At 67.6% G+C, this 11,921-nt stretch overlaps 2 protein-coding genes across 3 annotated transcripts; both read left to right on the top strand.

Moving 5' to 3' along the window:
* The first annotated feature begins 697 nt into the window (after positions 1–697).
* On the top strand, positions 698–2,725 carry TMUB1 (transmembrane and ubiquitin like domain containing 1). Of its 2 annotated transcripts, XM_042894049.1 has the most exons (3): positions 698–708; positions 802–1,224; positions 1,962–2,725. In XM_042894049.1, exons 2-3 carry the CDS (start codon positions 818–820, stop codon positions 2,314–2,316), a joined length of 762 nt encoding a protein of 253 aa, XP_042749983.1. In that variant the 5' UTR covers positions 698–708; positions 802–817; the 3' UTR covers positions 2,317–2,725. The 2 variants fall into 2 exon arrangements, with proteins under 2 accessions (XP_042749983.1, XP_042749982.1); XM_042894048.1 differs by lacking the exon at positions 698–708 and having other exon boundaries at positions 783–1,224.
* Positions 2,726–3,466: 741 nt separating this feature from the next.
* FASTK (Fas activated serine/threonine kinase) lies at positions 3,467–11,496 on the top strand. The gene is given in 10 exon segments (XM_042894046.1): positions 3,467–4,028; positions 5,816–6,286; positions 6,762–6,910; positions 7,023–7,239; positions 7,397–7,556; positions 8,523–8,614; positions 8,741–8,823; positions 8,825–9,363; positions 9,510–9,624; positions 11,355–11,496. Coding segments are annotated over 10 exon segments (2,475 nt in total). The 3' UTR covers positions 11,442–11,496.
* The last annotated feature ends 425 nt before the right edge of the window (positions 11,497–11,921 follow it).

Raw genomic sequence — 11,921 nt, 5'->3', positions numbered from 1 at the left:
ACACCATTGCTGTGCCATACACATCCATTGCTGTGCCATACACACCACTGCTGTGCCATACACACCACTGCTGTGCCATACACACCACTGCTGTGCCATACATACCATTGCTGTGCCATACACATCCATTGCTGTGCCATACACACCACTGCTGTGCCATACACATCACTGCTGTGCCATACACACCATTGCTGTGCCATACACACCACTGCTGTGCCATACACACCACTGCTGTGCCATCCACACCACTGCTGTGCCATACACACCATTCCTGTGCCATCCACACCATTCCTGTGCCATCCACACCACTGCTGTGCCATACACATCACTGCTGTGCCATACACACCACTTCTGTGCCATACACACCACTGCTGTGCCATCCACACCACTGCTGTGCCATACACACCACTGCTGTGCCATACACACCACTGCTTTGCCGTGCACACCCATCGCCGTGCCTTCCATTGGCACACACATCGACGCAAGTCTCGTAGTCCCCATGACTACATTTCCCAGCATGCCCCGCAGGGGCTAGCCGCGCATGCGCCGCAGCTCCCCGCTCCGAGCCCTTCCTTCTGGTCCTCCGCTTCCCGGCAGCTCCCGCGTGCAGCCCCGCAGGACTCTCTATCCCAGCGTGCATCGCGGCACTACCAGCGTGCACCGCGCAGGCGGAAGCGGAAGGAGCGGAACGCGGCGCGATGGCGGCCGGTGAGGGGGCCGGGCGCGGGGCAGGGGCGGGGCCGGGCGCGCCTCTGGGCGGCCGCGGCCCGGCGGGCTGACGGCGGCGCTCGGTGCCCGCAGGTCGGTAGTCGCCGCCATGGCGCTGATCGAAGGCGTGGGCGACGAGGTGACCGCGCTATTCGCGCTGCTGCTGGCCGTCGCCGTGCTGGCCTTGGCCTGGGCCTCCACGCGCGCCCCCGAGCCCGTTCCGCCGCCTCGCGCCGCCGCGCCGCTGCCCGAGGAGGGCCCGAGCGCCGCCCCCGAGCCCGTCGCCCCGCACAAGGCCCCGGCCTCGGCCCCGGGCGGGGCGGGCCCCGATGGGGCGGGCGGAGCGGCGGCTGCGCTGCGGGCGCGGGGCGGCGCCGGGGCCCCCCAGCAGAGTGCGGGCGGAGCGGCGGGGGGCGGCCCCGCGGAGCCCACCATGGTGCTACGCCTCAAATTCCTCAACGACACCGAGCGGCTGGCCAGGGTGCGACCCGGGGACACCGTGGGGGCCCTCAAAAGGTGAGCGGCGGGCGGGGAGGGCGCGTAGTGCGGGGACGCGGGGCAGGAAGTGGGTGACGGTGTAGAGACACGGCGTGAGTGGTGAGTGACACCACGGGGATAAGGGGTGAGCGGTAGGTGACAGCCGGTGGAGTGACGATTGTGAGGTGAGTAGTAAGGAACATCGTGGGGTCACAGAAGGAGCTGTGGGTGACAGCCTGGGGATGTGGGGTGAGCGGTGGGTGACAGTGCAGAGGCATGAGGTGAGTGATGGGTGGCACCTGGGGACATGGATTGTGTGGTGGGTGACGGCCTGGGTCGTGAGCAGAGCTGTAGGTTACGGTGTGGGTCAACAGAGCCTGATGTGGGTAATATCACGGGGACAGCCTGGACACGTGGAGTGAGCTGTAGGTGACACAGGATGGCTTGTGGGTAACGGTGTTGAGAACACAGCGTGAGGTGTGGGTGAGAGTGCAGGGACACCAAGACAACTGTGTGTGACAGCCTGAGGACATGGGGAAAGGTGTAGGTGACAGCAGGAGTGAACGGTAGGTGACGCTCCTGGGGATACGGGGAGAGCTGTGGGTGACGCTGCAGGGACGCGGTGCGAGCTGTGGGTGGCACTGTGAGGACGTGGGACGAGCAATAGGTTACGCTGCAGGACGTGGTGCGGGCACAGCACCGCGGTTCTGGGCAGTCCCAGAGGTGGGTGTGGGGTTGGTGCCATCTGCACATGATGTGATGTCCCCTGTCCACAGGACCTACTTTCCCGGGCAGGAGCAGCAGGTGCGGCTCATCTACCAGGGCCAGCTGCTGCGTGACGATGCCCAGAGCCTGGCAGCCCTTCACCTGGCACCCAACAGCGTCCTGCACTGCCACATCTCCCAGCACAGCCCTGCCCCTGCACCCGCCGGCCCCCGCGCCTCCGCCGACCCCGTGCACACCGCCCTCAACGTGGGCAGCCTGATGCTGCCACTCTTCGTGCTGATGCTGGCTGTGCTCTGGTACTTCCAGCTGCAGTACCGCCACGTCTTCACCGCCACCGCCACCACCTTCCTGGCCGGCCTCACCCTGCTCTTCAGCTTCATGGCCTTCACCATGTACCGCAGATAGCGCTGCCCCGCACCCCGACTGGAACCGCCCCCCACTCTCGCACTGCGGTGCTCAGGGTTCTGCTGCTGCTCCAGAACTCGAGGGGTGTTGGCTGTGTCCCGGTGCTTCAGGGGCTGCTCACAGCCAGTACGGAGTTGGCACGGCCCCGGTGCTGCCCTCAGCCATCCACCACCGCCGGAAGCCCTCCGCGTATGGGGTGAGGCACGGAGTTGCACCGCAGGGCACCGAGCAGAAGGGGGGGACGCGGCGCCCCATGAGCCCCCAGGTGCCTGCTGCCCGCGGCTGCGAGCCCTGCGGGGGTCAGGGGGCTACCGGCCCGTGCTCGGGGCTGGGCCCTCGGTGCCGTGAGCATGTGCTCGGCCGTGCTTCTTTTAAGATTAAAAAGGAAGAAAACTGTGGATGCTCCAAACGCTGCTCTCTGTGTTCTGTGCGCGAGGAGGCGGGGGGAGCTGGGAGGAACGGGGGGCGGGGGCGGGGCTCGGGCCGTTCGGCCCCGCTCGCACATGCGCACTGGGGCGGGGCGGGGCCCGCGCCTCGAGCCACGCGTCCGGCCGAGCAGTAGTGCGCATGCGCCCGTAGCCCTGGCTCCTCCACCGTCACGGGACTGCCTCTCATTGGGCGCCGCGCGACGGCTATTTGCATACTACGCTCTGGCTCCGCCCCCGGAAGTGTGTGCTGCGCGGGGGCGGTGCCGAGGCCTCCCTGCCGGCGCGGGGGCTGTCGGGAAGATGGCGGACTCGGTGTCCGGGCGGCGCTGAGCGGCCGGGGCGCGGCGGGTCCCAGCGCGGCCGTGAGCGCCATGTAGGCGGGGCTTGGAGGGAGGGGCCGGGGCGGCGAGGCGGGGGGGGGGGGACCGGGGGGCCGGGGAGGAGGCCGGACGGGCGCTCCGGGGGTGGGGTCGGGGGTCCCGGCACCGGGCGGGCGCGGCGCCGCTCGCGAGGGCCTCGGTCCGCCCGGCGGGCCGAGATCCGGGGCCGGGCGGCGGGAGGGAGGGCCGAGGGCGGCCCGGGGGTCCCGGCGCGGCGCGATCCGGGTTCGGATCCGGGCTCAGGCGCGGGGCGGAGTCCCGGCGCCGCCCCCTCTTCAGCCCCGCTCTCCCCCGCAGGGTCCCCCGGTCCCGCGGAGCCCCCCGCGCCGCCCCGCCCGCGCCATGCTGCGCCTGCTGCCATGGCTCCGCGCCCTGAGCCGCCGTCGCGCGCGGCCCGGCAGCCCCCGGGGCCCGGCTGAGCGCAGCGGGGCCGCCATGCATCCCGCCTGCTACTGCGCGGGCAGGGCCAGGCCGCGCGCACTGCTGCTCCCGCTGGATCCCTACGGCCATGGGCTGCTGCACGCCCTGCCCCCGGATGCCTGCAGGATTCGCGGGCACGGCAAGAGGAAGAGCTGGAACTTCATCCACGAGAAGATGAGCTACGACACCTTCTTCACCATGAAGCGGCTGATCGAGCGCTCGCGCAGCGTGGGCGAGGTGCTGCGCTGGGTGACGCAGAACCCCGGCAAGGTGTCGGCCAGCCATTACCCCATCGCCCTGCACAAGCTGGGCCAGCTCCTGCAGCAGCAGCAGGGCCCAGCCGCCCTCAACGGGGAGAGCCGGCGGCCCGGCCCGGTGCTGGAGCAGCCCGAGTTCCAGACGCTGTGCCAGGCCATCATCAGCGGCTGCTCCAAGTTCGATAACTTCAGCATCGTCAACTGTCTGTACGCTGCTGCTGCGCTGGGTGAGTGGCCCGGGCACGGGGCGGCGCCGAGGGCTTCCTGCGGGAGTGCAGGGTTCCGTGCTCTGGGCGTGTGGAGCAGAGCCGCGTCTGTTCTGAGCATGAATCTCAACCCGCGCTGCTCCATGCGGGTGGCACCGGGCCGTGCTGCACAGCTCTGCCTGGGGCTGCAGAAGAGCGGCCCGCCTGGCTCCTGTCCTGAGACGTGAGGGTTGTCTGATGGCTCCTCTCTGGGAGAGAGCATTCCCGCAGCCTGCGTTCCCCGCTGTGCATCACAGAGCCTTTCTGGCCCGTGGCAGCGTGCTGAGGGCTCCTCATTAGCCTCGTTAAAGGCTCTGCGCTCCCTCCCACCTCTCCGGAGGGGATTATGCTTGCTGGCTGCCTGTGGCGGCGGGTGCCCGGCCCCCGACCCGAGCATTCTTTCCAGTCCTGTGCCCCTGCGTCCCACGCTGACGTTCCCTGCCGCTGCGTTTGCCTTTTCGTTTTTTGCGTTTGCTGGGCTGAGGTCTGTGCCGAGCTGCACGGAGCTGAGCTGCCTGCGCCCTGCTGGGGGCTGAGGCAGTAACTCGAGATCCTGCTGAAGGTGGGGGGGAGGGGAGGTCCTGCTCCCCCTGGCAGCGCTTTGTGTTTGTTAACTCCGTGCCTCTCCCCGAGCTGGGCTCCCCCGGCCCGCTCTGGTTTTGACCCACACTTTGTTCCCCTGCCTCGCCCTCCCCGCTCCCCATGGGCTCCAGCTCATTAATAAAAATGCTCACCCGCCTTTCGGAGGCCTCCTAAGGAACAAAGCAACTGCTCAGACCAATTCTTCACTTTCCACCTTCTGACTGATTTCTGATGAACGATAAAACGCAGCGACTTACCCCATGCTGCCTTGGTTTCTTTAAAGCCCTTTTAAAAATCGGAGTCTCCTCGTCTGGCTCGGGTGAGCAGTGGGCTACTGGGGCCTCATAGGGCGCGCAGAACGCTTCATGGCTCTGCTGAGGATATCTCTCCTGACACACGAGCCGTGGCCTTTGCCTTTTTTCATAACCACACTGCACACGTGGCCTCTCGTCTTTCTGTGGTTGAATAATGCGTCCAGAGTGAGAGAAAGGTATTTCCCCCAGGAGCCCAATCTGAAAGGCCGCAGCTAAGCTGGAAAACACGAGGAGAGGGAGTTAGAAATGTGGAAAGATAAACTCCTGTCACACACGGCAGTTCGTGTTTCAGCCCTGTGTTGACACTCCGTTTGTCTTCCAAACAAAACACTTCTTTAAAGCGCTTTGAGATGCATTATTCCTCCTCACAAAGACCCGGACCTGAAAATGAAGTCTTATTTTTGTGGATAAACCAAAGGGCTTCTGCTGTGGTGGAATGGCTGCCAGCAGAGCGATGTGCTGCTGTGCTGGCGTTCTGGCCTGGCCTTTTTGACAGGACAAGGGGGAATGGTTTGAAACTGAGACAGGGGAGGTTTGGGTTGGATATGAGGAGGAAGTTTTTCCCCCAGAGGGTGGTGAGGCACTGGCACAGGTTGCCCAAGGAGGCTGTGGATGCCCCATCCCTGCAGGCATTGGAGGCCAGGCTGGATGTGGCTCTGGGCAGCCTGGGCTGCTGGTTGGCGACCTGCACGCAGCAGGGGTTGGAACTGGATGAGCATCGTGCTCCTTTGCAGCCCAGGCCATTCTGTGATTCTCACCTCTGTTCTATCTTTGTCCCTCCTGCTCTGACTCCCCCCATCACAAACCTGTCCCCGGCACCATCCCTTTTGCAGAGGTGGTTTTGGGGTCCTTACTGCTGTCCTTTTGCTGCAGGGCTGCCCGGGGAGTCCCCCCTGGTGCGGGTGCTGGAGGACGAGTCCCGCAACCGCCTGGGCCGCTTCAACCAGAAGGACGTGTCCATGGTGTTCAGCAGCGTGATGCGGCTGCACCCCTCCAGCCCTCACCCCCTGGTCGAGTCGTGCCTCAGCAGCTTGGAGCGGCACCTGGAGAAGGAGCGGCACCCTCAGACCCTCTTCCTGCTGCTCTCCTATTACCGGCTGCGGGCGCAGGCCCTGCAGGGCCACCCGGCCTCCGACCAGCAGCTCATCAACAACCGTAAGATCCTGCGCCTGGTGCGGCACACGCTGGGCCAGGTGAGCGCCATGCGGGAGCACGAGCTGGCCCTGCTGGATGAGATGCTGGCCCTGTGCGCCCAGGAGGCCAACAACAAGGCGCTGGAGGCCATCTTCAGCTCGCAGCTCTTCTATGAAAACCGCCAAGAGCGATTCATCCGCAGCATGGCAGGTGAGGGCAGTGTGGGTGGAGACTGCTGGCTGCATCTTGCTGTGCCATGCAGCCCCATGGCTCCTTCCCACACCCTGGAGCTGCTGGGGTTGTCCAGCGCCGCGCAGAGTCCTGCCCTGCAGTGCAGGCAGCCCAGGCAAGAGGTGCTCTGTGTGGTGCCCACCCGTCGCTGCCCCCCGCGGTGCCCCTTCCAGCACCGTGAGCCCACCTTGGCTTGGGGTGGGCAGCGGGTTGGTGTCTGTGGGGTTGCTGTGGAATCGCCCGCACTCCGTGTGCTTTCCCACTGCTCTTCAGCTGTGCCACGTGGTCCACATGGCAGGGATCTGCCCTCCTGCCCGCAGCCCCACACCCTGCCGTGTGCTGTGGAGCCGCCTGGGTTCTGGCTGCATTGCCTCCCTCTGACCCACACTGCGGCCCCTTCTGGAGAGCAGCGCTTCAGGCAGGGCCTGAGCCCCAGCTGTGCTTTGCCGTGCAGAGTGGCTTCCCAGGAAGGCCGAGAACCTGACCCCCTACACCATGGCCCTCATTGCCAAGTACGTGGCCCGGCACCGCCTGCGGGAGCCGCGCCTGCTCGACACCATCGCAAACTTCCTCCTGAAGCGCGGGGAGCAGCTGGACAGCAAGGTGGGTGAGCTGTGTGCCCGGTGAGCTGCCGCGGTGCGGGGGGAGCTCAGCTCTGTGTGGCCGCGCGCTCCCAGTCCTGCTGCCACCAGCCCGACTCCTCCTTTGGCCGCAGGTGATCCAGAAGCTGGTGTTTCCCTTCAGCCGGATGAACTACCGCCCGTCCAACCACAGCGAGCTCTTCCCCAAGCTGGAGGCCATCCTGGAGCAGAAAGCGGGCAGCTCGCCCCTGGCCACCGTCAACATCCTCATGTCCATGTTCCAGCTCAGCCACTTCCCCCAGTCTGTCCTGCATCAAGTCTTCTCCCCGGCTTTCATCACCAACGTTATGAGTACGTTGGGCTCTTCCCAGGGTAAACGCGGCAGTTGGGGCACGGCGGGTTGGAGGCGGCTCCGGATGGGGTGGCGCAGCCCCCCGGGGTGAGGGGCGGGCGGCCTGGGGGGTGAGGGGCGGCCCGGGCCCCCTCCAGCTGCCCGCCCCTCCCGCAGGCAGCCCCTACGCGCTCATCGTGCGCCGCTACCTCTCTCTGCTGGATGCCGCCGTGGAGTTGGAGTTCCGTGATTACAGCGGCCCGCGCCTCGACCCGCGCTACCGCGTCCTCATGTTCGAGCACGCGCTGACCGCCGACGAGGCCAACAGGAAGTACAGGTGAGGGGGGGCAGGGGGTGCGCCGGCGCCAGGCCCTCGTGCAGGCGGTGACCCCTTGGTGTTGCTGGGGATGTGAGGTGCAGACGTGGCTGTGGGCACGAGCTGGAGAGCTGGGGGGGGAGGAGCCTGATGAGGGTCAGCAGGGACCATGTGGGGTTCTGCTCCCTAAGATGAGCGATCACGGCAGCGGTGCAGGTTGGGAGCTGAGCTGCTGGGAGAACCTCCACTCTGCTCTGCAGAGAAGGACCTGGGGGTCGTGGAGGCCGACAGGCAACCAGTGATTGACCACAGGCTGACTGTGGACCAGCAGGGTGTGCTGGTGGCCAAGGAGGCCAATGGGACCCTGGAATGCACTGCAGAGAGTGTGGGAGGTGATGCCCCCCTGTGTCCTGCCCTGGGGGGACACGGCTGGAGCAGTGCACCCAGCAATGGGCTGCCCAGGTCCAGGCAGATGGGAACTGCTAGAGAGAGCCCAGCTGTGGGGTGGTGGGGCCTGGAGCAGCTCCTGGTGGGGCCTGGGAGAGCCCTGGGCTGCGTGTGTGGAGGAGAGAAGGCTGAGGGAGCTGAGCGGTGCCGATGGAGACCTGAAGGGAAGGGCAGGGGAGGGGGCCGGGCTCCGTTTGGTGGTGCTCGACACCAGGATGAGGAGCAGCGGGCACAGACTGCAGCCCAGGGAGTTCATCTGAACGTGAGGAGGAATTGCTGTGCTGTGAGGGTGGCAGAGCCCTGAACCGGAGCCCAGAGAGGTGGGGGAGTCTCCTGTGGAGATCCCAAAAACCCTTCTGGACGCTGTGCAGCTGCTGAAGGAGCTGCTGTGGGGGGATGGAGCGGGGCGGCTCCAGAGGTGCCTCCCAAGCCCCGCAGCTCTGGGATGCTGTGGTCAGCAGGGGGCCGGGCTGGGGCTGTGGGGTGCTGGGGTTGGGCCGTGTCCCCTCGTGCGCGTCCCCTGACTGCTTTTCCCCTCAGTTACAAAGGGCTGGTGGCTGAGGCGCTGCGGCAGCTGGTGGGGGAGGAGTGCTACCGGCAGGACGAGGTGCTGCCCCCGGGGTACTGCACAGGTAGGCTGCCGGCACCCAGCGGGGGGTTGTGCTGCCCGGGGAGGGGGGGAGGGTCAGGGCAGCAGAGCTCTGCGTTTTGGGGAGGCGATTCGGGGCCCGCCGCTGACCCCGGCGCTTCCTCCGCAGACTTCCTGCTGTGGATTAACCGCTCGGGCACGGTGCTGCCCCTCTCCCGCGTCCCCGCAGCCTCCAAGGCCCCCCCCGCCGCCCCCCCCCGCCGCCGTCTCCCTGCGCTCCAGCGTCCTGGCGCTCACCTCGGACTTGCAGGACTTTGCCCCCTTTGCTCCGGAGCCCCCCGGCAGCCCCCCGGCGGCGCGCCGGGAGAACAACCTGGCGGGGCGCTTCCTGTCCACGCTCTGCCCGGCCCCGGGGGGGCCCTGCTACCAGCCCCCCTCGGACTATTACTGCGCCCTAAGCAAAGAGTCTTCCCTGGAGAGCCAGGGCAGCTCCACGCTCAGCAGTCCCTCCGAGTGCCTCTCGGCGCAGCCCGCCGGCACCCCCGACTGCTCCCCGCGGGGCTCCTCCGCTGCCACCCTCTTCCAGTTCCCCATCGGGAAGATCCTGGAGGAGGAGGCGGCCGCCTGCCCCGGCCGCGAGCGCTCCTGCTTCCAGGGGGAGCAGCCGCACGAGGAAGCGGAGGGCCGCAGCCCAGCCCCGGCCGAGGACGCCCGCCCTCCGCCCTCGCCGTGCCGGCCCGGCCCGGCCAGGGGTCCCGCCGAGGGGCCGCCAGCGGCCGACGACATTCACAGGTACCGAGCGGAGCTGCTCCGCGCGCCCCCCCCTTCCCCCGGACCTCCGAGAGGAGAGGTGCCCCTTCTGCAGCCCGGGGGGCTCCTCGGCCTCGGCCCGCAGCGCGGGGTGACGCCGCCCCCCTCCCACCGTCCCGTCCCTGCAGGGTGGTGCTGTCGGTCAACGACAAGTGGCATTACTGCCAGAACTCCGACATCCTGGTGGGCTCACGCGCCATGCGGGACCGGCATCTGCGCCTGCTGGGTTACTGTCTGGTGCAGGTGAGTGCGGGGCCGGGCCGAGCGGCGCGCGGGGGGCGGCAGCTCGGAGCTGGGAGCGTCCCCCCGGTTCCTCCTCCTGGGCGCTCACCGGCGTTACGGGCGCAGCTCGGCCCGGCGGTGCCGTGAAGCGCAGCTTAAAGCTCCTTACTGCCCTCCTGCTGGCGGCCGCCGTGCCGGGCAGCTGCGGGTTTTGTAACCGATGGTGGATGTGGCTCAGAGCTCCTTGCGGCGCTGGGATCCTGAGCACCGCGGGGGGGACGGGAGTGGGGCTGCGGGGAACGGCACGGAGCTGAGCGGGGGGTGGGGAAAGGCTGTGCCCAGAGGGCGGTGGGCACGGAGCGGCTCCCTGGGGCAGCAGCACAGCCCTGAGCTGCCGGAGCTCGTGGAGCCTCTGGGCAGCGCTGTGAGACACGGGGTCTGGCTGGCGCGTGGTTCTGTGCTGGGGGTTGGACTCGGTGGCCCCTGTGGGTCCCGTTGCTGTGGCTCTGTGGGCTGCTCCGTCCCTCCCCCACCGCTGTATGCAGCGCTTCTGGTTTGCAGTCTGCTGCCAGCTCGGGCCCTGTGCCGCAGTGACACACAGCTGTGGTTTCCTTCTGCATTTGTGGCTCCAGAGGTCCCTCCTTGCTCTGTTTGGTCATCCTTTGCAAAGAGCCCGAGGCGCTTTTAACTTCTTGCAGAAGCTGCTCCACACTCAGCTGTTCTTGCTCTCCTTGCTCGTCCCTGCCGGCTTGCTCAAAGGAGCTGTGCTGCAGCCTGGGACACCGGCGGGGCTCATGGGGTGCCCCCAGCCCACCCTGCTGGGCCAGGAGCTCTGTGGGACTCCAGGCTTTCTCCCCACCCCTTCAGGGCCCTTCCTGCGGTGCTGTACCCCATCGGGCCGCTCCCTGGCAGCGGCTCCTGTGCTTTACAGCTGCAGCAGCTGCCTTAGCGGTTCCCCAGGGCTGTGCTTTTCTCACATTTCCTGGGAGGGAGGTGGAAGTGTCCCCTCGTGACCCTGAAGCTGCACGGGGCCCAATCTGCGGTGCTGTGACTCAGAGCTCCGCTGCAGTGCCGTGTGGGGCTGAAGGGAGGCCTGCTCTGCTGGAGGCTGCAGGGTGCTGCCCCGGGGCTGCTCTCTGCCCCCGTTCTATGGGCACGGCGCTGGCAGCCATCCCATAAGGTGGCTCTTATCCTTCCTCTTCTGCTCGTGCCCCTTGTCTGTGTGCAGCCGTGCCCCAGCAGCTTGTTCCCCGGTGCTGGAATTCCCCTCGTCATTCTGCAGTCTCCCTTTGCAGACTTGTGGAGCAGCCCTGGGCTCCCCCACCTCCTCGTGCTGGAGCAGGGACTGTCCTTAGTCCCTCATGCAGGGGCTGTCGGTGTGATTTTGGGTCCTCCCTTTGGGCGCTGTGTGCCGGGCCCCAGGCAGGGCGCCGCAGGGGGGCCGTAGGGAGGCTGCAGCCCTGCCCGGCTCCACGGGGATGAAAGTGGGACGAGCAGCACCCGGGAGGCAGAGCTGGCGTGCGGCCGTGGGGCGGGGACAGCGGGGCAGCGAGACCCCAGCGAGGACGGCAGCACTGACAGCCCTTGAAGGCGGTCCCGATGCCCGTTTCTCCCCCGGGACACGGCAGGTGGCCGCCCCCGTCCCCAGGGCCGGCTGTCCTCCACAGTCTGTGCCGGGCCGGGGGGGGGCGGAGGCAGCTTTGGAGAACGGCAGCGCGCGGCCCCACGCTGACGCTTCTGTCCCTTTGCAGCTGCCCTACACGGAGCTGGAGAAGGTGAGTGGCATCGAGGAGGCCAAGCATTACCTGCGGCAGAAGCTGAGGGAGCTGCGATTCTGAGGGGCTCAGCCCAGCCGGGTGGGCGCTGGGGGGGCACGGAGCCCCCGGCCCGGGGGGGGTGGGAAACGGAGCTGCCCCCAACCGGGGGCACGGCCGTGCGGGGCCGAGGTGGTGCGAGATATTTATTGCCGATAGGGTGGGGAGGGGGCGTGAGCGGTGTGCGGGGGGAGCGAGGGGATGTGTGGGGCTGGGGGCCCTCAGCCCCGGGCCCGGGGTCACCGCAGGGGCCTGGCGTTCCTGGGGGTCCCCGACACGCTGCTGGGGAGGGGGGGGGGGGGCTGCGCCTGGCCCCCCAGGGCTGTGACAGCCACGCATTGGGGATGCTGCGGGGCCGGGCGCGGGTGGAGAGGGGGGCGCTTGGGAAGCGGGGAGAACTTTACAATAAAACCGGTGAAAAGTGTGCAAAGTCCGTTCTCTTTATTGGCGTGGGGCAGCGCCCCGCCTGCGGCCCCTGGGCGGCCGGGGGGCTCGACGGCAGCG

Source organism: Lagopus leucura, unplaced genomic scaffold, assembly GCF_019238085.1.
Source record: "Lagopus leucura isolate 7727_CA_CO unplaced genomic scaffold, USGS_WTPT01 35050-0_obj-0_obj, whole genome shotgun sequence".
NCBI lineage: Eukaryota > Metazoa > Chordata > Aves > Galliformes > Phasianidae > Lagopus > Lagopus leucura.
Note: the sequence above shows the minus strand (reverse complement) of the source record. Positions and strands in the feature narration are given on the sequence as shown.